Source organism: Plectropomus leopardus, chromosome 13, assembly GCF_008729295.1.
Source record: "Plectropomus leopardus isolate mb chromosome 13, YSFRI_Pleo_2.0, whole genome shotgun sequence".
NCBI lineage: Eukaryota > Metazoa > Chordata > Actinopteri > Perciformes > Serranidae > Plectropomus > Plectropomus leopardus.
This window is the reverse complement of record NC_056475.1, coordinates 19,788,458-19,814,280: the sequence shown is the minus strand read 5'-3', so window position 1 is coordinate 19,814,280 and position 25,823 is coordinate 19,788,458. Positions and strand designations below refer to the sequence as shown.

Sequence of the window (25,823 nt, the reverse complement as noted above, 5' to 3'; positions counted from 1 at the left end):
ATCTTTATCAGGACAAAACATATTTATTATTATGGTATGGTTCGAGTCTGAGCCCATGCAAATATTGAAATACAATGGCGTGAACAACTGGGTAGATAGCAAACATATCGGAGACTCTGGGAAGGCTCGAGAACATGAACCTGTCTTTGTTCTCTTGGACTGTGGAAAAGAAGAAACTGGTGGAGTTGTGGAGTGAACAAGAGTTTCTGTTGAATTCTGTGTGTTTCTGATCCACCAACCAGTTTTTATTTTAATGAGAAATCTTCATTTTAGAAACCGTTCGCGTCTTGATCCAAAGGTCTCCTCGAACTAAAGAAGTGCGACTAACATCAGAGGCTGGTAGAGGCGAAAAAATTCAAAAATTAAAGTTTGTATGCAAATTCAGTTCATTTTTATAAATTAGATTGTTACAGAATTGACAAGAATACTGTCGAGTTATGACGCTTTTAATCTTGTGTTTCTAGAGCTACATATTTATACGGACACGCAAAGAATTGTTTTTGTCATTTTTCTTTAAAGGAGTCCGGTGCAATATTTTCCACCAAGAGCAGGATGGGAAATAATGAAAAGGAATCTAGTTGTAGCCTTGCAGATCGGCAGTCTTTTCAAAATCTTGTGTGACCGAAAACTCACATTGTCCTTAAAGGCGAGATAATTTCGGGGTTTTTTTTGGACACATTTTCAAAGTCGTTTGGTGTATGACAGGCATTAATTAATCCATACTTGGTCAAAAACTCCACAGGGTACCTTTAATCTAGCCGACTTAAACACACTGACTTCTGCAGATGTATATATCACAGTCCATATGCAAACACTAACTCTAACACAGACAAACGAAATTATACAAATTCAACAAAATGCCAAATCAAATTATGATGTCATTGCATATGTGCTCACTCTTAACACATGAACCACTTTGAGCAGATATGAAAGGACGAGTGAGGGAGGAGAAAATGGCCAACAACAAAACATTTTGTTGTCAGTCTTTTTTTTCTCCACATCATTTATGGTTTGATATGTTGACGGACAAAAAGAAGACAAAGAATGCTCCATTTTGTGAGCCGAACACAGAACGATGCATTGCCTTGCAGTGGATTAAAAACATCCAGGTTAAATTAATTTAGGAGGAGATGTAAAAGGAAGGAAAATCTACGAGATGAGAGACGAGGAGGTTACTGGGTGTCATGTATGACAGGTAATAGCATCAGAGCAGAGGACTGTTGTGCTATGGAGGATGAGACAAAGAGGTGGTTTAATATAAAGTACCTGTCACCCTGAGGGCTTCTCCAGCTTGTGAGAGAGAGACAAATGTATCAGAGAGACAAAAGCAGGAAGAATGACACAGACAACTAAGCTCATCTGATGTGAGACAAAGGAGCAGAAAGAAGTTGTTGTCGCAGTTGCCACCACCAATACTCGCCATAATTTAGCAGAAAATATCTTGTCTAACCAGCAGAATTTGAACAAGAATCTGTAATGCATTATTTAATTACATGCAAGCAGAAAATCTCAGTATACTCAAAAGATAATAATGTTAGTTTTTTGTGCAGTTGCTGAAATTCCAGTAATTGAATTAAAAGGAAGTTGGCACCAACCTGTGCAGCTGGGGATGTCTCAGACTTGGCAGCATCCGGTGGCAGAGCGTGAGAGGAGCGGGAACGTGGCGGGGGTTTAGGAGAGGCTAGACCCTGTGGAGGCCCAGCAGGGGCTGCAGCAGCCGTGGCGGCGGGAGGCGGCCCGGCTTTAGGAGCCTGCTGTGGCTGGAGTGGAGCCGGAAGTGTCGGCTGCATCGGTGCTGGGAGTTGGGCCTGAGCTGCAGGGGCAGCTGGTTGGGGCTGCATGGGTGGCTGCATGGGTGATGGGACCTGGGGTCTCCCTGCAGGGTGCTCTGGAGGAGGAGGACCTGAGGGAGACGGACCTGAGTGAGAAAAAAGGAAAGTTAAGGCTTAAAATCACTGTATTACATTTACAGCAGTAGTACAGTGATTTTTATAAGAGGGGGGCCTCCCTGTGGGCCACAGCTAATTGTTAATTATTAATATTATTATCAATATTATGTGTCCTAAAATGTATTATTATTACGTTAGTAAAAGTAGGAAAATATATTCAGAATATATATATATTTTTTACACCTTTGCTGTGTGCATTGCAATTTCTACGACATCTTACAAAAGGGGTGCCAGGGCATAAATTAATGCTATTAATGCAACATGAAATTGTCTTTTTTTGTTTGTTTGTTTTTCTTAGCCCTTTGTTGCTGTGCAGGGCGGTTGAAATTATGACAGAGGAAAAAAATGCAATTATGAAATAGCAGGCAGAATTTTAAATATAAAAATGGGATCCGAAATGTTTCTACTGTCATTATTGATCTTTATTTATCATTATATATGAGTTTTTATTCTAATGTACCACTGGGTGACACACCTATTCACATAATTTTTCATTTAAAAAAGAAATGTCATCAATACATGATAATATATGATGACAATAAAAAATTAAAAGTAAAATACAAAGAAATTCTCATTTTTATGTATTTATAGATGCAGTATATTCACATAGGAATGTTTGGGAACCCTTGATCTGCCCCCTGAGAAAAGAAATTCTCTTACCCAGAGGTAAGTCAGTCGGTTTAGCTTGGGCACTGGGTATAGGACGTGGGGCTCCGGGATGGGTGTCCGGGATGGGCCGAGGGGCCCCAGGATGCACCTCTGGGATGGGTCTGGGTGCTCCAGGGTGAGAGGGTGGTGGTGGGCGAGACTGAGGAGGCATACCGATTACCCCAGCTCGAGGAGGGATATTCTGGATGTCAAAGAGGGAATAGAGAGTAAGGAGACATTAACAAATTTGGGTGAAAAAATCTTTCAAATATGGTTTAGACTTTTTTGTGAAGAATATTCAGGGTAGTAAACTCACTGGTCTAGGGACACCGGCAGGTCCGGGAGCTCCAACTGCTACCTGGCCTCGACCTGAAAGAGTTAAGACAAAAAAAAGTGGACGTTAGCAACAAAAAAGAATCTGACTACTGTATATGTTATGTTGGCCCCCCAGGGAGAGATTTAAGGAATAGCAGGGGCGTTAAAAAATATGGGAGGCTCTAGCGACTGACTGCACTGCAAACCCACCCCTTCTGATGACAGAAGAAATTGCCCGTAGCTGACTTCATTATAAATGATGACTCAGTCATTCCTGAGCTGCAGGAGGTCTGCAGGAGAGGCAGGCCTTGTTCTATGAGCCAAATGCTTACTACACAGCTTGAGAGCACACACCTCTTCTTTCACTACTCTGTTGCCGAACCCCTCTCAGCGCCTGTGAACATGTTCCCACGCGACTTAGATGTCTGATGTCTGCGTCAGTGTAATGCTTCACTGCGCAGTCACCGAATGAAAGTCAACACTGCTAATCACACACACCTTTACTGTGACAGAGGGATTCAGCTAACCACACACACACACACACACACACACACACACACACACACACACACACACACACACACACACACACACACTACACAAATGGATCAGGTGAAGACAGGCCAAGTCACAGATAGGCTAAGCAACCAAACCCTATCCTCCAACATGGGATACTTAATTTGTGTCAAGGTATAAACACACAACACAGGATTATAGCCAACAGACAGTGAGAATCTCCACCCCATATTACTCTAAGCAGGTAAAGGAAAAGGCAACATAAAGATGGGTTTTCATGGGACAAATGCAATCCTACAATACTACCCAACAATCCTTTGTCTTCATTGCTATACTTTTGCTAAGTGAGGCTACGTCATGCTTTGTGGCACTCACCTTCTGGCCGAGGAAGAGCAGGACTTTTTGGTCCTTTGCAGCACAAAGGAAACCAAATCACATTACTGTTATACACAATGTGGCATACTTGTCACAGGAAGCAGGTGTTCCCAGTAAAAACAAGATGCACTAATAATAGCATACGGTGGTAATGCATGAGCAGAATAATGCGGAACTAGAAACTGAATTTGAGTAATTTATATCAGAGTTTTTGGACATTTCAGTGCATAAGCAGATCAGGCGTGACTCTTTCGTGTTGCCAACTTTAGTTATTGTTTATTGTAAGATAATGGCTAACATAGTTAGATTTTGTTAGTTAACCTAATGGTGCATTTACATAACATTAATGGCTGTTATTGTCGTTCATTTGCCTACAGAGTTCATCTCCTCTTATTAGATTTATTACACAGTTAACAACATGTACTTGCAAACATAAGTTACATGTGATCCACATTACATCGACTACATTACATGGCTAACTTTAGCTTTTATCTGGCACCATTATCCTTCTGTGAATTCAGTCATTACACGCATTATTTATTAGGCAGTGCATTACTAAACGGTGATAAGATCAACTGCATAAATGTGGATGATAGCAGTAAAAAGAAAGTAATACTGAAAGAAGCTGATTACTTCACCTTTTTCCTGTTTAATAGTTGACATGTACATGCATGGGAGACTTTGATGAGCTATCAAACCAGCTTGCTACAAAGAATCCACAAAACAAGACATTTTTGCAATGGTTCGCAGTGCAAAGGGTGCTGGAATAGATATGAAATGGAATGGAATCATGAACATCAGGTGGATATAACAGCAGACCTATATACAGTTTACAGAAATGCTTTTGTATTGATAACAAGGATTTTAATATGATAGTATGCAAGTATTCTCAGAAAAATATACTTAAAATGTACTTTTGATCATTAGTATTGATAGTGCGGTAAATATTCCCTGCCAGTGTTTTATATCTAATGTTTCTGAAATAAAATGAATGCTGCATTGATGTGTATGTTGCATTGTATTGCTGTGGGTGTTCTGTGAATCTGCACTTGATTGCTCTTCCTACAGGCAAAGCCCTGGATGTGTGGCACAACTGAATCTGAATTTAAGAATTAAATTTGAAAAGTGAGAACTGAATGTCAAAGTGAATTTTCATTGAGGATCAAATACAGTTTCAGAGCAAATCATTTCAGTTTCAAACTAATAAATTCAATTTCATATTATTCAGATTCTGTTTTTAATGCAAATATTCAAGTTAAACAGCACAAATGGAAATTATGTGATTCAATTTCAGTATTTTTCCTGTAAGTACTCAAGTTAAGCAATTTAAATATAAATTATTCAAATTCAGTTTCGAATGGCACATATTTCTACCCATAGTAATGCAGCAGCAGAGCAGTGGAGCCTGAGATGCTGTGAGTCTGAATATCTACCTGCCTGATGAGGATTTTCCCTCTTATCATAGTGGATTAGTGTAGCAGAGCTGACTTTAAGACCATTTTCTGTTCGGACCAAAGGACTCATTATCTCCTCAGTTATGAAAAGACTATGATCGCCAAATCAATACTTGTTTAGTCCACAATGACAGAATGCCAAATAGTGAGGTATCAACTTCCCAACTATGTGCAACTATTTCAGTCAGATGGTCTCCTGCAATGACTCCTGATTATAATGTGATTAAAGTAGCCTTGTTGTCCCTGATGTCCCAAATGTAGGGCCTGAAGTGGAGAGAGGGTACAGCTTCATTCTACCAAATCCATAACTTTATGGGTGAAATTACTGAACCGTCTTGGCATGGGAAAGAAGAATTCTTTTCCTCCTATATAAATACCAAATTTAAGACTGATTTTCGGAAAAATTATTTTTTGCTCATAAAATCATTGTGTGTAAGTATAATGGTAAGTGGTAAATATGTAGTCCCATGCAGAGGAAGACTTTATGGAGATTAGAGTGAGTAAGGTTAATCCAAATTTTGCCAACAAGTAAGCGCAAGTATACAGTAAAAAGACAGTCTTGGGTTCAGGTGTAGTTTTAAAGATTTAAAAAATGTCAGAAATGTGGACTTTCATGCTAAAAAGCATAACTCATTTTGAGAAGATGAAATAAAAAGATGGAAAAATTAAATTAGATAAAGTTTTTATTGCATTTAAGACCTCACAAATTCAAATGTAAGACTATTGAATGACTTTTAAGGCATGACATTTACAAAAAAAAAATTTAAGACCTTTTACTGGTGCACAGACACCCTGCTCCTGAGTGGAAAAGTCTGATTTTTACTCCAGTGGCACAGTAAAAGTAAGAGTATATTTAGTATATCTGCGAGCTCATCTGTAGTTTTTTTCATTCCCTGTATATTTTGCAATTGAATAAGTCAAATATTTCGGGCTACAGTTGCAGGCTACCAAACACATCTCTCTCTCTCAAACACAAGACTAAGACAGCCCACAATGATGAAAAATCTGTGAACCATCAATGTAAAAAAGCATTGATGACTGGGTGTAAAACTATAGGGATCAGAAAACGACACACCGCCTGGCCAGTTACCTTCACTGCCTCTCCTACCAAGCAGTGGGCTGGGACATTCGCCACAGTCTTAAAATCAAAAAGGGGAAACTGTATTTCATTATGAGAAAAAATTATATCATTACGTACCAGCTACTCCCCCCCAACACAAATTCAAATAAGGGCAACAATACTCAGGACAATGTCTAGGCTTGTTAACAACAACACTACTACAGTACAGATAAACCACAGAGGACGAATATTAATGCAAAGCTAGCTATATTTTCTCCATAAAAATTCACAAAATCACATATTATGGAGAGTGATTGGATGATGCACAAAGAGCACTGTATTTTGAACTTGATGGAAGTCGTCATTGAACACTTCTCAACCCACAAAGCACTAAACTAGGAGTTTTTCATCTAAAATCAAGCATGACTCGGCAACCTCGTCGTCTGTATCCACTTCAATATTCTGAGATTCATTTGGGTGAATTGTTTTGGCAACATCAAGCTGAAAAGCTGAAGTGAAAGCAATATCATGCTGATGCTTCAGTGAATAAATACACTTTTTTTTTAACAGAGCATCATACAGTCATCTGCGAACTAACTCTGTCCTGTGCTAAACTAAAATGAGCATCAATGACAGCTTACTAAATCAACACTTAAGCAATGTGCTTTTCTGTTTGTAGCATCAGATGGAAAATAGCAGCCGCTACCTCAAATGCTTCAGCAATTTAAGCACATGAACACACAGTTACACACTAATCATTTTACCTCCAGATTCCTTTCTAACAGGCAGAGGGCTCATGCCTCCTTCAGGAATGAGGCGAAGCAGTGGGATAAAGGTGAAAATGTTAACACCTACATAAAGTATCTTGGACTGTACCATGCTGAACAATTACATTTCCTCACTTCTATTGTATACAGTTGCTCTGACTTAGGCTGTATTACCCTACAAAGCCAAAAATACATTAATTGCATGGATCAATGCTGAGTTAGAAACCACAACACCTAAAACAGAAAAAAATACAAAAACTAAATACATGCTAGCTAGCTAATGGTAGCTGGTGAGAACTAACTTATCCACTTTTATCTTTTTCTTATCCAAAATCTTAACAATTAGGTGCATTATGGCCAATAAATAACACAGAAAAATAAATCTGACCAAAAAAGAGAAAAAAGCTTAAGCTAGTAAAGCTAGTCCTGCTAAAAGCTAACTTGCCTAGCTTAGCAGCGTGGCAGTAACTGTTGTCTCAGCCTCAGCAGCTACATGTTCATGTTTTGGTTTGGTTACGCTACCTTTAAATCATATGTATATAAATTAGAGTATTAATCACAGATACTTAGGTAAGTTCATCAGTGAGAATGGTCAAGAAAGCTAAAGGGAAGTTTCACTGCATATCTTTTTTTCAGTTCCTCTGCTTGACCAAGTAGCCTAAACTTCAAACTACGAGCTTTTTTTTATTCAGTTATTGTAGTTACAGCTCTCTCTTTTGTAAAGCAGTATATATTTGTGATTCAAATGACAGAAATAAAGGCTTTAACTGACTGTATAAAAGAAGGTTTAGGATGACACTTTACCTGAAGGTGGAGGTGGTCGTTGAGGGGGAGCTGGTCTGGCTGGGGGGGCTTGGGGACGAGGGGGAGGCGGGCGTTTGGGCTCTTGAGATGTGGGGGCACCAGGCTGAAAGTCAACAGGAGGTCCTGGTAGAAAGAAAAGAGGTGTAAATGAAAAGGGAGTGGTTTAACTAAGGAACCTGATGGTTTCCAGAAAAGCTGAGACTGCCCAGCACTATTACACCAAACAGAATAACACTATGAAATGGTATTTTGCCTGAATACCTAATATTTAAGCAAAATTCTTTGGAAAAGAGCAACGATTTATGCCTTACATTTAACTGTATCATATAAACAAGTTCTTTTATTTGGCAAATCACACTGGTTAAACATTGTAAGCCATGTGCCCTGTTTTGACAGTCTAACAGATAAACATCTCTTGACACTGTGCCATCATACAATTTGTTCATGTTTCACAAAGAAGCTTTCCTGGAAAACAGACTGCAAGCCCTCTCACACCAATCAAAGATTAACTCATCACACATTACATGTTACCTGGTATTTCTTTCCTCACTGATGATGGGCTTAAACTTGCTTCAGTGTGTAAGAAACAGAACAGAATTACAGTTTATATTCCAGCAGGCAGAGACTGAAGCCAGAGCTGATGATTGTACTTCTATTGACTTGATTCTAGGTGTGTGTCATGCTCAACATGTTATATTCACCATGTGATGGTCGGATGGGTTGTGCTCCACGACTAGGCCTGCTGGGGGCAGTTGGTTCTCCGTGGGTGGGAGAGGGACAGGGACTACTGCGGGGGGAGGGGAGAGGGGAGGATCCAGGGCCACAACCTGCTCCAGGCTGAAGGTGCTGGGGGAGGATCTCCTCAACCTCCTCGTCCACATCACCTGGTAAATGAGACATGAGGGCAGGATTTAATGTAATGGACAGCCAGACAGCCTACCTCACCTCAGTAGAGGTAAAATAAATAAATAACTAACTAAATAAGTAAATTGGCATTCATAAAATCTACATTTTTGAGGGTAAGAATTGGGATGTCTCGGCTGTCACTCCTCACCTTCCATATCGTAATCATCATCGCCCATGTCTGTGTCCTCAGCAAGCAGAGTGGAGCTGGCTGAGGTGGGGATGCTTCCACAGATCCTCTCCACGCTCATCTCCTCCTCCAGGCTCTTGATCCAGCCTGGACTCTTCAGACGGACGTCTATCACTTTGCCAAGGACCTACAGTGTAACCGAGACACAGAGAAAGCAGGAAGGATTGGTTACTCGATATACAATTGATGAAAAAAGTGTCACAGAAAAGCAATTTCTTTGTGTGTTCGAGACAAATGAATGAAGAACAAGGATGATTAAAATGATGCAACTTTGAGTTTAAATAATACAAACTTTATATCACCAATGTTAAGGCTCTAGCTTAGAAGTGTTTATTATAATCGGTGGTGACTTACAGTCGAAGCACTGAGAGAGAGAGCAGCAAGTGCAGAGTAACCTTCCAAGAAAGTCACCCACATCTTCTCCTCAACGAACCTGCATAAACAAGGACATTAGAAATCAAGTCCAGCTCTCTGAAGGTGATATATGTCTGTCTGCGCTCAGATGTCGGGCTCACCTGATGAGGATGACTTCTCCAAAATTAGCAAACTTGTCCAGCAACTCGTCTATGAGTGCATCGTCAAAGTAGTCGTCAGGGCCGGAGGAGCAAAGTGACACCAGGATAGTGCCGTCTGGAGGTCCCTGCAGGGCTATGACGTCTTTGTAGACCTGGTGACGTGCCTCTGGGTCGACCTCCAGGATGTCCACGTCTATTATAGACACTACGGGCCTAAAGAAAGACAGGAGATCCTTGAGAACAGCAAGAAGAGAAACTGTTTACCTGTTCTCCTTCCTGTGCGTGACGTCACATGGACTCACCAAAACAACCCACACACACGCAAAAGCTGACAGAGAGTCAGACTCATGTGCTGAAGCGGTATGTTAACTGGCAGTGGGAATACAGTATTTAGCATGTTTACCCGTGTTTGAAAAACCTGCGTACATGGACGAAATTTTGGTGGGAAAGAGGTATAATAGACATGAATTACCTGTGGTCCGAGGTCTTAAGCTCAGCTCTACCATAGTACTTCAGAGTCCCAGGGTTCCAGAGGCTGTTTGGATCTCCCTCATTCTCCCCAGACGTGGAAGCTGCCCCTACTACATTCATCTCCTCAGCTGCAAAACATGCCCAAATGCATATAAATGACTGTTTTGACAGTATATGTAATGTTTTCTTCAGTCACAAGGTCTGACTAGTTGCCTACAATTATCCACAACAGCTCTGCATCTTACCTGTTTTGTTAAAGTTCCACTTCCTCCTCTTCCAAAGGATGCGGTCAGTCCAGGCTGGTGTGCGGCACTTCTCACTGGTGTCGTAATCTTCTGAGAAGAGGTCATACTTATAGGTGGGGGCAAAATCTAACTTCCCCTCAATAAAACCTCGGAACACCTGTTAAAGACATTTCCGCATTAGTACGGACTATAAAAGGCTCAGTGTTATGGTTCGCAGTACTCTGTTGAGCGGAAGTAAAAGTAATCATGCTCTATATGTGTACTGATGGTCATACCAAACCAGCGTTCTTCTGGTCCAACAACTGGTCCCCTGCTGTCAACGCATCCCAGTTCTGTTGTCTGATGAGCTCTTTCACTTCCTCGTTGGGCAGGCTGATTCGATAGTTAAAGTCTCCGCACCAGAAGACGTAGTCATGGGAGTATAGCAGACGACCCTGGCAAGGACAAGAAAGATGCAATTATGCTTAAGACACACAACAGTGTTGGTGAAATCACATGTTGATGTCATGGGTGTTACCATGGGGAAGCTGAGTCTGCGGGTGATCTCACTGTAGTCGTCGTTCCGCTCCTTGACCTGTGACTGGCCAGCAGCAAAGTGGGAGCAGACGAAGCAGATGCTGGTGGTGTGGAAGAGCAGGCGGATGGCCACACCTCCTTTATTGCCTGTAGCCCCGCCCATCCCAGTTTTTACAGTATCCACGGCAACATCCCTGGAAATCATATTGAATGACAAGATGACATTTGTTACTAAAACTATAATTAAAGTATAACTAGACAAGCGTCTTGTGAGAATGTGAACAGCTCATACCTGATGAAGGGTGCGTGCTGTGGGCGGATGAAAACAAACAGACACACGCCCACCAGCTGCTCTGAAGCAAGCAGCACATACTTGTGGTCCCGCGATATGTTTTTTTGTAGCTCTGCTGCCCATAGTTTCTGGTTTGTAGTGCTGAAACAAAAACAGAAAGATATGTCATAGTACAGAAAAAGAAAAAAATAAAAATGCCAAGATAAGCCAAAAACATACAGTGAGTCAGAAGGACCGTGAACTTTTAATTATGTTAAATCTTAAGATGCTACATGCTACAGGCTACAACAATGCTAAAATCATGACATCGGTGATCAAAACAACTTGGCATATTAGGGCTTCAGGACCCTTTGATTACTTTGGACAAGCAATATGGAGACATCTTGTGGTTTTATTACATATTTTTTTAACGTTTGAATTCTGTTCACCATTTGCTTTAATTGTTTGGGAGATGATTGCAACGCCTTTTCCCCATGAAACTCCGGCACTGTGTTGTGGACAATAAAACTTCACCCAACTTTCCATCGGCATGAGGGTGAGTGGAAAATGACTGAATTTTCATATTTTTGGGTGAACTATCCCTTTGATTTGTGAAAGAGAAAACAATATAACTGTTCTTTTGATACGAGATTAGGAGGAGGCTGGAAGGAGCACAGTGAAGGACCTCATATTTGATAGGCCATAGGTAAAAACAACAACAACAACATCAACAACAAAAAGACGTGTCAGTTATGTAAGGCTTTAAACATGCATGCATACCTTGCACTAACAATATTCCCAGCATTCAGTTCAACCATTTCCTCAAAACCGATGGCAAAGATATCAATGGGGTTGGCTTTGCTGTCTGTAAAGACAAAAAAATTACACAATGTTTAACATAAGTGTCTGATAAAAGAGACAAAACATTATTTTACATTAATATAATAAGTTTTTCCCTTAAGCTCCTTGGACCTCTGCTACTAAGGTTGTCAAAAGCATAAATACTTTTACTTCACCATGTGAGCTTGTTTTCTTTTTCTTGTGGTGTCTAATATTGTTTTTTTATGCAAGTATTGTATCAAAGTTTAAAATTCTGGTATTGTGACAACCTTATCAGCTTCACTAAGTAAACATACTCTGTTGATATTGATATATCTATATCTGTCACTTTCTTAAGTCTTGTCATTACTGTAAGGCAACTGGCCGAGACAAAGTTACTGCGCTCAGCCAAGTATTAGTCTGGCACATAACCCCACTTTTAACCAGAGATTAAACAAATGAGATAGTGATAGTGAGCTTCAGAGGTGCTGATAACTGAACTTTGATACTCTCTGACAGAGCCAGGCTTGCTGTTTCCACTTAACAAGAGGCAGTTTTGTATTTAGTGTACAGACATGAGTGGCATCTTTCTTGTCATCTAATTTTCTGCAAGAAAGCGACCAACTGCATTTTCAAAAACTTCAAACTACTCTTTTTAACCTGATAAATAAGAGCACTCTGATGAAAAATAATGTCCAGACATGATATTAACCACCAGTGAGTACAGATAAATACATACCCTGGAACTCAGGATGCCCTGCCTTCTTCGGGGCATCTAACAGCCAGTCGTTAAGTGTCTGGTTGCGGAAAGCAATGCTGCGAAACTGTTTACCACCGTTGACATTCCAGGTGCCGACACACACTCGGATCTGCTTTGGCCTCGTATATTTATGGTGGTTCTGACACATTCCCAGCAATACTCTTGGGGAGGCTGTACGGGGGAGGAGAGTAAGATTAGAGAGTAAAAATGTTGAGTATGTGTGTGTCTGCAGGAAGGGTTTCACACAGGGAAACAAAACTGGGCAAAAAAACTAATAAAAAACAAATGGGAGAACATCTAAATACAAGAGAGGGAGACTGAAACAATGTTCTAAAACATGCATGGGAGAAGGATACAAAATATCTCTAGCATTCAAATAATCAACCTTAGTAATGGTTCATTTCTGTCTGTAAATTTCCACTGAAAGTGATGTTAAATTTCATTGCAAAATTCACCATCCTCTTTCTTCTAACCACTCTTGCATCAGCCTGATGTCAAGCAACAGACAGGCTTAAACCGCTACCAACATTGGATTACAAATGAATGGACAGTAATGAGAATCAAACACAAATGGCAGGACAAATATGTGATGGGATAAAAAGATCCATCCAATGGGGGCAGTCCGTCAGTTACTATACCTGATTGTAAGACGGGCTCAGTGACTAAGATTGTGGGCACGGGGAGAGAAGGGAGAGAGGGGCGGGTTAAACAGTGCTTTGACAGATAATTCGAGCAGAGCAGTGGGTCAGCTTTAATCTAACTGAGACAGAGAGCTGACACATGGAGATTACACTTAACGTGGCGCAGATGAACCCTTCTGTTGTGAAGAGGAGCTTCTGGCTAACAAGAGCTGCAACTGATACAGGTCAAAACTTGTCAAAATATTCAAATAATTCCTCCCTGAGGGAGCAAAAATGAAGATTTCCAAACCATAAAGGCTGCAACATTTAACAAAAAAAAAGACATGCATTTGTACTACTATTCATGAGTACATTTTAGAAAAAAATGTGATATGGTGACTCCATAAAACAATACATCATATGTTGTAAAGACTTACTGTAAAGACTGGAGGTGGTGAGCAAGGCCCGAGCTTTGTCTGCCAAGTCACTGTTGAGTGTGGAGCCCAGCCTCAGGATGTCTATAGCCTCCTGCTTGGAACTGTCAAAGAAGTTGTTCTGGATGGTCCTTGTCACAGAACGAGCGCCATCTTTCAGCTTTCCCGCCTACAAACGGACAAAAAAATTTAAAAACCACCTTAAATATTAGCTCGCTTGGTGTCAAGAAAGTCTGTACTTCCCACTCCAACCACAGAAGAGAAGAAAAGGAGGAACAATCAGAAATATCCAAGTAATATAGATTTAAGAACTGACCGTGAAGGATCAAACCTTTAAAAGTTCACTGATTGATGTGCAACATGGTTTGATTTAATGCTACATGGTGACCATTTAAATTGAGTTCTCAGAGTTCATCCAATCAAGAGAGTAGATGTTGCCAGCTGATGTCTGCAACAATTGGAAATGACACTGTAGCTAAACAATCACTCAACAAGTGAGGGCAATGGCTAGTTTTCTGTAGATCAGTAGAGATCTTGGGGGAGCTGTCAAGAGTTGCCAGGTCAAGACAGTATGCATCACATGGATACCTCAAGGGAAATAAAATCAGGTTGTATTTTTTTTAATAAAGAGGCTACCACCTATCCTATCCTCCATCATCATCATTTAACCCACAGACACTATAATCAATGCACCAGAAAACAGACCCACAGCTCAAAGACAACATCGACTGGCTCGTTAACTTACCACATAGGTAGAGAGGTCCAGAGGACAGCGGAAAGAAACGGCACACAAGAGTTAAGAAACTGAAGCACACAGGTATACACACAAAGAGGATCCACCCTGTCACTGCATGCACAACACACAACTTGATATTATTTTTTTTAAAGTTTTGTTTATGGTTTAAGATCAAAGCCTAATGGTAATAATTACGGCTCTCAGTTCTGTTATTTCACAACTTCACTGCACAGTGCAAGCATTTGTGCTACTTCTTCAAGTAGGTTGAGAAGAGCAATAGTGAGCATTTGTGATCCCTTCTAAAGCTAACAAAAAGGACTAAATTTGCAAGACATTTTGTTTCAGTGGGGCAAAATTTAATCTTCTTCAGAAAGCATGCCTTAGCAAAAGTGTTTTTTTTCTCTCTTTAGTTAGAATAATCTTTATCAACATATCAAGTTTTTATCAAGATTGTCTATTCCAGAGTAGCTAATAAAATGTGCACCTCTTAAAACAACAAGGATCAAACAATATTAAAAGATTAACACATTAAATATGGATGCTAAATTTGCTTCAATTAAATGCTGTCATTTACTGTTGGCTGAGCTAAAATTGATCGAATCTGACAAAATCATTGAAATCCTACGTATCAAATGCAGCTCTGAGCCTGCTCTGCATTCACATTTGGCCTCAGAGGTTAACTATAACCTAATGGGAACTTGCATGTTTGCGTGTATTCAGTGCGTCCATGTTATGTACCTTGGCCTTGCCATCCAGGGCGCCAGTGCCTGCGTAGATCTTACTGATGTAGTCTCCATTGGCAGACCACATGGTCCTAAACACCTCCTGGAACCTGGCCACCAGCTGGGGTTTCTCCGTCAGACTCATTTCCTCCAGCTGCTTCGGCAGCATCTGGTGAGGTGAGGAACACAGGGTTATGACTGTAAGCATCGACATTAACGATGATGGACTTTGACGTAAGACATGCTGTTTATTTACAAAACAAGAACATACAGTAAGTGTCAGAAACCTACCTCAAGAGCGAAAAAAGCTTGAACACTATTGGTTCTATCAAGACAGTCCAGGCAGTTGGTCCTAATGGTCCCACCCTGAGTCCTAAAAAGATATGTTATAATGTTAAGAAGCAATAACAAAAATTACTTTAATTTAATTTGTATCAATTTCTTACTTTGTGATGCCTGTCTCTCCAGAGTAGTAGAAGAACCCACACTCTTCTAGGAACTTGCTGAGGTAGGGTTTTAGGACACTGTGGAGTTTGTCTGCCTTGCCCCCTTTCACGTTTTGATGGTAGTCAAAGTTCACCATTTTCACTGCTGCAGCATGCTCTGATGCTTTGAGATGACTCTGAGAGTAAAACAGAGGAAGAGGAATGCAAAAATGTTGTGCATGCAAGCTGTGTGGCATGAACCTACAATGCAACATTATTTTGCAAATATTTAATGCAAAACCAGCGTCTTAAACTCTAAGGAAATCTTTAATTGTAAGCCGTAAATGTTATAGGAACTAATTAAAGTTTTAGGAACTATGGCTCCAGATAGAAAGGATTAACATCTGAGGAACTATAACTCCATTCAAGCGACAGCTAACCACGAAATGCCTTCAATATTAACCAGTGTAATGCAGGTTTATAGTTTTTATACAGTAAGATTCCGCTTTTATTTTTTGGAAGCTGTAAGGCCATAGAAGAAAATGTGAACTGACAGTTAAAGGTGCAGTAAATGGGATGGGATGTATTTGAATACACATCATTAAGTTGTTTTTGCGAGAAGCACCAGATAAATGTCTTACTGTACATGTCAGTGTTAAGGGACAGAGAATTGTTCCTCACCTGAAACGCTTTGCTGAGCATGTGTTCCCCTTCCTTACTCCCAAGCAGATTGATGATCACCTGTTTACCATACAACCTCCGCAGTGCAGTGAAGTGTCTGGATGGCACATATACAAGCACATAATGAGCATTGTTAAGGTCTAAAATAATGATGACCCTAATCCAGCATTTGTCATAGCCTATTACAGTCTTAATGCACAAATGATTAGGCTTGGTAAATACACACAAGATCTCTCAGATTAATAAATCAGGGCTGCAGCAGCACAGCAACACCACATCTCAACACTTGCTGGGCCCACATCTCTCTGAAGGGGACATGGCACACCAACAATGGCATGTAAATTGAGGATTTAAGCTTAGCTTTTAGAGTCAATGCTGAAATATTAACATGAAACTAATTCAAAACGTCTTAATGTTTATTTGTATTTCAATGCATCTTTCTTCAGTCGTGACACTTGTTCCCTAAGATGAGGGAATACAGTGACGTATATGAAGGGGAATAATGCTAGGGTGCATTTATCAAGATAGTTATGACATGTGTTTTTGCAAAGTTGTAGAAACTGGGAGGACAAAAGAAGGGATAGTACCGAGAACAGACACTTCAATAACCCCAGGCGTCTGTATAAATTGCTCTAATAAATTGCAAGTAATGGATGAAGCGGCGGCAGCATCCAGCAAAGAGAACAGCAGGCCTCAGCTACATTCTGCTAATGTTACTGTGTTTATAAAAAGATGTTCTGGTAGGCCTTGTACTATTTAAGGAATTTCAACACGGACATATTAGACTGCAAAAAACTGCCTAGATATAACAGAGAATGAGTCACAAATCCCGATCTGGACAGATATTGACAAAGACTAGCTGCACTGCCAACCACATTGTGTGAGGAATGAGTAAGTTGCTACAAGTGGTGTACCATCTGACATGCTTATCTTGATATGTTGAAGATATATTTTCTTGACAGAAATACTGAATTCAGTTCAGATGTCTAGAAATAAAAGAACCACTGGTGGTCGTCCTAGCTTTCGGGCATCATGTTCTCCTCTAACTAGCATGGCTGCTCTGAGACTGATAAGGAAAGTTGATAAGGATGGAGCCAGGGATGGTGCTATCAAGGTGCACCACAGTGATTAGGGTGATGATCTCTGAATTTAGGCTCAGAGACAAGCCATCTGGCTTAAGAGTCCTTAAAGTGGAAGGTATTCAGTAGGGAGTTGTTCGTGTTTATCAATATTTTGGATTGTCTTAAACCATTGGAACAACATTTATGAATTTTGAAAATGGACGTAATTCCCCTTAAGCAAACGTGCAGCTCTAATGGGTGCTGCTCTGTTGCTAACCCTGTGTTGGTAGACATGGTAAGCGAAAAACAGATGTGTCCTTCAAGGCTGCAAAATAAGGATTTAAGTGAAATTGTCCTTGAATTTAACATTCAAGTCAAGTTAAAAACCCACAGGCTTCATGCTTATGATACCAAAAAATGGTTTGTGTGTGTGTGCATATATATATATATATATATATATATATATATAGATAGATATAGATAATATATATATATATATATATATATATAGGTATCAGGCTGACAGCTTTGTAAGCGTTTACACTAAAATATATGTCCTCATATTTGCAAACATGAGCTACTTTCTGTAAAGTAACTAGACAATATTGTTGTCTGTTTTAGATAAAATGTGGATGATTCCAGTGTAGGATGCACATATTTCTTACCACCCACCTGGTCTCCACAATTCACTGCCATTTAACACAAGATGAGTAATCAAAAGTCAAAGCGATTGTTGCAGAATAGCTTTTTTTTAACTGTCAGAGTAGAATTAAGAAAGATACTACTGAGAAGCCATAATTGGAATACAATGAGAGCAGTCTCTGGATCTGAATACCATGGAAATAACATCTGTGCTTCAAGTTGTTTAATGGCGATTCATAAAATGCTTCAATGCGTGCGTGCGTGCGTGCGTGCATGCGTGCGTGCGTGCGTGCGCACACACACGAAACTGTCTGTATTAATATTAAACACATGGTTTTCAGGTCAAAAGCTGATCAAGGGCTACTAATGTGTCCTTTCTGTTCCCTGCAATAAACCAGCCTCTGAGGACATGCTTCAATTAACATCTTGTCCTTCAAGAGTGTGGAGAGCTTGTCTCTACTGAGGCTCAGGCAGAGACTGCAGGAGACATAGTATTATTGTGTCTCCTCTGCTCCTCAGAGGCATTGTAATCTGTTGGAGGCTAGATAAAGCGTCTGAAAACTGCTACACACACACACACACACACACACACACACACACACACACACAGAGAGAACATTTTAATTACCTCTCAAATGCTGGCGCGTTTGCCTCAAATCCCCTTGAGAGTTTGACACGATGAGATCCGACCTGAAGGTCAGAGACAGCCAGAAAAGACAAAAAGACACAAGTCACACTGTCCTTATTAACTTTAAATGGAATCCTTTGAAGGAAAGTGGGGCAAACACATGTTGCAGATGATCAGAAAACCTGATGGTTCATTTGGGGTAGAAATTTTTGATTTAAATGGAGGAAACAAGACCATTATGATGGAAAAGAAGAATGACACAGAACAACAGCAACACATGGGCAGCATAGAGAGATTTGTTCATACAAAGACAAAGAAACAGAAGAGAAATCTTGTCTGTCATCTCTCCAACATATATTGCAACTTTAGTAATTACACCGGTATAGACTGAATCACAAGAAACACCACTGAGCGTTACAGACGAGTGAAAGCAGACATGACCACACCTTGACAGGCTGAGCGGGAACCTTGCACAGTAGCTGTTCCATGAAAATTTACTCACCCTGCACTGCAGGTCCTCACTCCCTAGCTGTTCCCTAGCAGTCTCGTCTTTATTTGTCTTCTCTTTCACTTTTAAAATACTCTATCTTCCTGTCTCTATGGCCTTGTCATCAAATTAAAAGAAGAAAATGAAATTACATCATACATCCAACACCATTTACTTTTTGTCTTTTCTTTCCCATACTGGTTACTCAATTCATACCACAAACAACATAAATGCATTCTGGGTCTAAACCAGTATAACCACTCCAGTGTCTCTGGGTACAATATCTGCTTGAATATCACTTTGCATGTGCCCAATTTGGCATGGCCTGTGTCTGGCAGAGTTAGACATTTTGCTCCATGCTGCTGCCATTTTGTCACTCCTTCCTCCCTCTACTGTCCTGCAGCTCTATGCTATGCATATTTAATAACTTCCTGAGATAGCATCTGAAGGGACTCAGGTTACAGCTGAACACCTTAGACCAGGACCTCTTCACATCTTACTCCAACTCAACAGATAACAGATGACACCTGGAGTGTAATTGGTCAAATCAAGTTTTTAACTCACAGTATATTTCTAGGTTACATACTGTGGGTCATCATGCCACTTACAAGGTTTGTCTTTGACTTTTAGTTGACTATTAATCCTGGTGGAGTTTTTTTCAGTCCTTAGATATCTGAATGTGTAACTGATTGATTAGATGTTCGAATGTAGTCGTTTGGAAGAATTTCTTGAAACCTACTGCTTCCTGAAGTACAAAGCATATTCATGAATATTATTGTGATGACACGTGATCATTTCCCACTAATGACTGAATTCGCACATAGCTCTTTTCCCAAAACAACCATTAAAATGATAAGTAAGATTTTGAACTCTTAAGATTTAATTGAATGAGGGCTCATTTATGCTCAATGTTGGATATGTAATCAGAACCAGTAGATCATTTTGTCTGGACTATGCATTAATTTTATCTGTATTTGTGAAATGAGGCAGCACTACCGGAGATTGTGGGGACAGCATAGCTTAGTTCAAGGCAAGATTCGACCACAGGAGAAGACAGACGTTTAAAAAATGGCAGAATAAAATGAATCAATAGTGACTAGCATTCTCTATCTACGTGTCGCAATGTATTGTATAGCGTCACAGACCACCGCCGTCCACAGCGTGGCCTCCGTTAAACGGTACATTGTTACAACCTCCTCCACGCTCAACTTGTTTGTTGCTGTGTGAAACTTTTGACTCCGCCCTCTATTGCCATCTTTTAGCTGTATCTATGTCAACATAAAGGACACGTGGAAGTACGAGACAGTGACGTTTACGACATTAGAAATGGGCAAATCTATTTTCTCATGAAAAGGGAGTATAAATGAGCCCCGAGAGAGGGCAGACCTACCACTTCCCTAAATAACATCTTTCCCATCAGGGTTTTATGACACTACACTACAAGTATGCTTCCTAGACTAATTTACAGCTACTTCTAATGGAAACTAAGTGCAGAAAGATAAATAACTCTTCTTCTGGATAAAACTGAAACTATCCCTCCTGGTCAAGGAATGAATTACAGAGTATGGGGAGGAGACAGTAAGCCTATAAAGCTACAATCGGTAGAGGGGACTAAGCTGTCACAGTGCTTTAGAAGCAGGAGGACTGCAGTTCTGTCTGAAAACAACCCCGAGCCCACTACCCTGTGTTTTGACCAAACCATAGACCTGGTGGACTGAATAGGTGACTAATATGGTCTTGGCTTCTCGTTGGCCTCTAAGAGATCTTGCAGCTCATTCTTCCATATTATCAGTCAACACCTATCCAGCTGCCTGGGGAATATCAGCAGACTAAAGGGAAGTGGTTTGGGGATGTTTTCAGACCAGACTCTCACCTGACCAAAGAAGTCTGGGAGCTGAGGAAAACAGAAAAACGCCCTTTACCAACCACTATATCTGTCATTAACCTCCCCCACACCTGATCTAATCCACCAGTCTGTGCAATGTCAGGACAAGGGCGGGAGAATGCCAGTGCTGTTATTTATGGTTTGCATTTAATTGGTGATCCTAGTTCCTGCTTTAGATCTCCAAAATGGCACTTCTCAGACAGGTAGGGGAGGTATGAGACTGCCTTTGTTCTCACGTCTAGTCTTTGGCATTGCACAGAAAAAGCCCTATCTGCAGTATGAAAGTGCCAGCACCAGCAAGAGCCAAAAAACACAAAAACAAGTTATACCAGGTGGGGGTTCTCATCCATCCCATTAGGGTGCCGATTCTCATTCAGGTGCAATAAAACACCCTTAATGGACTTTTTCTGAACACAGCATGGACAAAATGTGTTAAAAATAGGATAGAGATACAAGTTGATGTTTCATTCCCCACAAATGCTGAATACAATGTATATTAATGGGTGGTTTTTCTTATTTTGCAAGAGCTCCACAAAGGCCTCATCAGAGTTCACTGTTTATACTTAGCACTGAGTAATTAACAGAGACGGGGTGAGCCTTATCTACATCTACAGCATGTATAAAATGGGCACAACTTTAACACAAACAAGAAGGCTGCTATATGACTTTCATATGATGTAAATATAGGATATATGAAAACCTCACTATGACAATTCTAGGCTGGCTTGACTAAAGGAAAGGATTAAGTTTCCATTACCTGGATTCCTGGCTGTTCCCAGAAAAGAGGAATGGACCCACGGATCTGTATGAAGGATGATACTTTGTCATCCAGGAAAATGACCTGTTGAGAACAAGAGGAAAGTTTGGCTAAGTTCATTTGAAAGGTGACAAAACACAGATCAAGAAAATAAAAACACATTTTAAAAACCTATGGGAAGATGAGAAGAAGCAAAAATTAACATGAACTAAATCAATATAGTCTACATGAAATGTAAAAAACACTTTGAACTTCTTCCTTGACTGTATGACGCAGAGAGGGAAGTGACACTATATACACTATATATACTATAGACAATATCTGCACATGTGTCTGTGGCTGCTTTGTCAGGACACAAAGGAAATATGAAGGATTACCCTTGTCATATGATCTGTGATATAGGACTAGCTGTTATATCCCTCCCTGCCGAGACAGCATATACGTATATGTTTTATATGTCTTGTTTCACGCTCGGCATCATTGAAAATGAGGGTCTCCCTCAATGATTTCCCAAGTTTTATATAAAGGTTTGAATGAATATGGGTGGGGTTGTACTCCATAATAATCATAGTTGTTGCAATTGTTCTGTCCAAACTATAGCCCATTGCCTCAAACAGGAACTAAAAAAGAAAAAAGCAATTTGACTCTTTAGCAACAATGAAAAGCTGACAAATAAGCTCATGTATTCAAATATTCATGTGCCAGGAGCTGACTCAGCAATAAAAGCAAAACACTGACAGCCTGACTCATTGAGGAAGTTAAACTGCTAAGAAAGTAAAAGGCTTCAGACTGGAGCTTGACCAATAAAACCTGTATGCTGATATATTTTCATCATCGCCCAATTCTGCTGGCTATCGTGCTACATTTTTAAATCTATAATTATTAATGCTGAACAATGCTGCAGTGACAGCATAGAATGCTTAAACAACACTGATTCACTACCAGGCTGCACCAGGTTTGCTCTTCAACAGTCAATAGATAACCAGTGTTTACACAGACTGGATTAACCAAGGTCATGTGACCATGCACAGAGCATATGTAAACCGATACAAGTACGGTGAGCTATGAAACGGATTTCTGGTCAGCCGTTTTTAATCATACCACTTCTCAAACAAGAGGAGTGATGCAATAAATCCATCAGCATCTGAGTCACCTGTTCAGTCTCCACAAAGTTGGCCACCTGCCCATCGTCATTTGTTCCTCTGACGTTGAATCGCGTGCCGGCTCGCTCTGAGCTGAGGCGCGAGAAGATGCAGGCCTTGGCCTGTTTGTGTCCTGCATAGATGGTCCTGATCTCCACACCACCACACATCAGCCTCAACAGCCAGTCATCACAGTTCACTCCGTAGTGTTTCAGATGCAGGTGCAGAGATTGGTTCCTATTTATTAATTAAGATGGACACAACAGCAAACACACAAACACATTCAGTGTGAACAATTCATTTTCACACTTTTGTTGCAAATCACACACCCCCATATCACACACTCAGAAGAAACTATGCCACCAGAAAGACTGTGCAGGCAGAGAAACATTCCCTTAGTTCATATTTACTACTTCAGAGACTGTTAAAACCAAATACCTGCCTACTAGTCTCCTTGTAACCATGTAATAGAAATAATTTTGTGTGCTTACCAGAAGAAGCGGTTATCTGTGGTGTCTTCTAGGATCCTGCGATGTGCATTGAGACTTAAGTCCATGCTGACTCCAGTGGCAGACCACGCAAAGTAGAAGTGTCCTGAGTTCAGGACCTTTCGCACCTCAGAGATGCGCTCCTCATCTCCTGGGTCATTCTTCAGCGATATAAAGTCTGTCTGTGTGACCCTGAAAACCTCAGAATCTTGCACCTTCCCTACAGAGCTGCATCCTGTCACAACCACCAGACTGTGGAGCATGGAGTCGCCTGCAAAAGCAAGTAGGATATGATAAAAAGAAAGGGATATGAGCATTAATACATTCAATATGGTTGACTGTAAAGAAAAAAAAGAGTGGAAGCAAGCATTGTGTTGATGCAATGCATTTAGAACAATACAATAAAATATTAAGCACTAAGAGACTGGACAAGAAATGGTTAATAAAACTTTGGTACCAAAACTTTGGAGGAAACACCAGCAAGTAAAATCTCAGCCATCTATAAGACTGATCTTTTACGCTGTGTTTTCCCTTGTTGTGATAACAAGAGCCTTCAAGGTCATGTAGAGGGCAGGAGAAAGCAGCTTATGAGTAAGCAGCAAAAGGACTACAAAGTGAGGGCCTTCAGAGCCGCACTGGAATCTAGGGTCAGAGTATGGACTGGATCCAGGAAATTTCTGCAACAAGGAGCAATGCATAGTGAAGATGTGTCTGCAGCTTACCTAGGTTTAGGCGGAGGACTCCCAGGATGCCATAGGCATCAACAATCCTGGAATATGAGTTTTTAATGGCATCCTTCTCTGCCGCCGCTAGAAAACAAACAAAAGCAACACAATTAAAGGAAAATATTGGTAGTGCTTATGATTTAAATATAGTACAGAATCATGTCTATTACTTGATATTCTTATAGATATATTTCCAATGTAGCATTCTGTTTTGGGGCAAAAATTTAGAACATTTAAGTCATCTCATTACAGTATTATTAAAAAAGATGTCTTACACAGGACAGCAACAGCCCCTGATTCAAACATGAGGCATTCTTCTCTGGTCCTAGTTTCCACTATGACACTATAGGGGGGTGGATCCAGCTTGTGGTAAATACGATATCCCTTGCTGAAGGCCATTGTTGATCCAAGGTGAAAAAACCTAAGTTGTTACCTAGAAGCAAAAAAACATGAACGACAGCAGACCAGATTAGAGACACTCCCAATCATAGACAAAATCTGTAATTTGATGGCTAGTAGATTGTATGAAGGTCTGTTCATTTTTGATGTCGCCGTAACCTATGATAAGACTATACATCACTTGCTGTTAGGGAAGTCTGAGTAAAAACTGTAGTAAAAAATTTTGAGTAGCTAATGTTGGGAGTCTGAACTGTATTAGGTATTACGACGTGTCTAAACAAAATATGAGAACTGTACACCACTCTGACTTTGTGTGATACATTTAGGGGATATACTTTTTTGATATTCAAATGAAATACCCTACACATTATGGAAATATATGTTACTATGAGGCAACACTGAGAATTGCGTTATCCAGAAAACTTTCATTGCGAAATCAGACGCAAAAATCAGTTAAGGACATTTGGTAAAGGCTCAAACGTATGACAAAGTAATCTTTCAAACTGAATATCGCAGGTGGCTGGAGATTATGAGCAGCACTGCATGACTGGTAGCACTGTGAACGATAACGTTAGGCCGGGAGACTGAAATATCCATCCTCTCACGGACAGTCACGACTTCCTAATGCAACTGCAGCGGGCGAAGCTAACGCTAACGTTTACCCGCAGGCTAGCTTTAACGCTGGATTTTGTGATGTGAGAAACCAACAAAGAAAACGAGAGACAAAAAAAAAACGATGAGGCGTAAACAGATTGTTGTCCTTCACCTGTCTAATGCTAGCTGGTGGCGTTAGCTGAGTTAGCTAAATTAATCACAGGGGTAGCTATGATTCGCTAGCTGACGATATTTTGATTGTGGTACTACCTGTACGTCCGGGATGACAAGCTGACTTGTACATACATTTAAACGACTCAGTTTGGGGAAAACATACACGCCTTGGCATGCATTTGAATTTTATCTCTAGTTTACAATTTATTTGATTTAAATTACACAGAGGAAGGGCTGGGGATATCGCCTTACCGTCTGCCCCCGCCGGGTTGTTACTCCGCTGTCACAACAAAATCCTTCCCGGTGTGTTGGCAGAATGGTACATTCCGACGCAAAGCACGTCTACCTCACGTTACCGTAATACCTAGTGTAATTGTCCCGTGCGCTTTTGTATAACGACGACTGTAGCATTTAGAGTCCGTAAATACATTTTTTTTCTAGCTAAATCAAATTACTCCTCAGTGGAGGTATTTTAAACTCATGTTGACTTTTAATAACGACCTTTTTGCAGGAAGTCACAAAATGTTCTCGCCCGATTTTACTCATGAGTGACAGTACCAGTTATCCAATAAAAACACCCTTGAGAGACAACTATCCAATCATATGTGACAAGGGGCGGGACATCTGCATTTGATAATAACGCCG

The 25,823-nt window shown here is 40.4% G+C and overlaps 1 protein-coding gene across 7 annotated transcripts in view; it reads right to left on the bottom strand.

The window, feature by feature from the left end:
• Window positions 1-25,515, bottom strand: part of synj1 (synaptojanin 1) — a 29,503-nt gene extending 3,988 nt beyond the window's left edge. The window contains exons 1-30 of one of the 7 annotated variants that reach the window (XM_042499748.1): window positions 25,431-25,515; window positions 24,287-24,444; window positions 24,009-24,095; window positions 23,290-23,557; window positions 22,810-23,035; window positions 21,657-21,740; window positions 21,229-21,306; window positions 18,528-18,589; window positions 16,197-16,293; window positions 15,537-15,712; window positions 15,382-15,463; window positions 15,107-15,259; window positions 13,636-13,801; window positions 13,217-13,240; window positions 12,558-12,749; window positions 11,780-11,864; window positions 11,021-11,161; window positions 10,730-10,922; window positions 10,488-10,646; window positions 10,213-10,369; window positions 9,969-10,095; window positions 9,497-9,709; window positions 9,336-9,414; window positions 8,943-9,108; window positions 8,590-8,772; window positions 7,889-8,011; window positions 2,914-2,966; window positions 2,610-2,799; window positions 1,596-1,918; window positions 1,267-1,290 (exon numbers count right to left, since the gene is read on the bottom strand). In XM_042499748.1, the coding sequence (XP_042355682.1) occupies window positions 1,270-1,290; window positions 1,596-1,918; window positions 2,610-2,799; window positions 2,914-2,966; window positions 7,889-8,011; window positions 8,590-8,772; window positions 8,943-9,108; window positions 9,336-9,414; window positions 9,497-9,709; window positions 9,969-10,095; window positions 10,213-10,369; window positions 10,488-10,646; window positions 10,730-10,922; window positions 11,021-11,161; window positions 11,780-11,864; window positions 12,558-12,749; window positions 13,217-13,240; window positions 13,636-13,801; window positions 15,107-15,259; window positions 15,382-15,463; window positions 15,537-15,712; window positions 16,197-16,293; window positions 18,528-18,589; window positions 21,229-21,306; window positions 21,657-21,740; window positions 22,810-23,035; window positions 23,290-23,557; window positions 24,009-24,095; window positions 24,287-24,410 (4,032 nt within the window). In that variant the 5' untranslated portion in view covers window positions 24,411-24,444; window positions 25,431-25,515 and the 3' untranslated portion in view covers window positions 1,267-1,269. The remainder of the gene's footprint in view (window positions 1-1,266; window positions 1,291-1,595; window positions 1,919-2,609; window positions 2,800-2,913; window positions 2,967-7,888; window positions 8,012-8,589; window positions 8,773-8,942; window positions 9,109-9,335; window positions 9,415-9,496; window positions 9,710-9,968; window positions 10,096-10,212; window positions 10,370-10,487; window positions 10,647-10,729; window positions 10,923-11,020; window positions 11,162-11,779; window positions 11,865-12,557; window positions 12,750-13,216; window positions 13,241-13,635; window positions 13,802-15,106; window positions 15,260-15,381; window positions 15,464-15,536; window positions 15,713-16,196; window positions 16,294-18,527; window positions 18,590-21,228; window positions 21,307-21,656; window positions 21,741-22,809; window positions 23,036-23,289; window positions 23,558-24,008; window positions 24,096-24,286; window positions 24,445-25,430) is intronic. The other 6 variants (XM_042499741.1, XM_042499742.1, XM_042499744.1 and 3 more) reach the window with 6 other exon arrangements.
• Window positions 25,516-25,823: the final 308 nt, after the last annotated feature.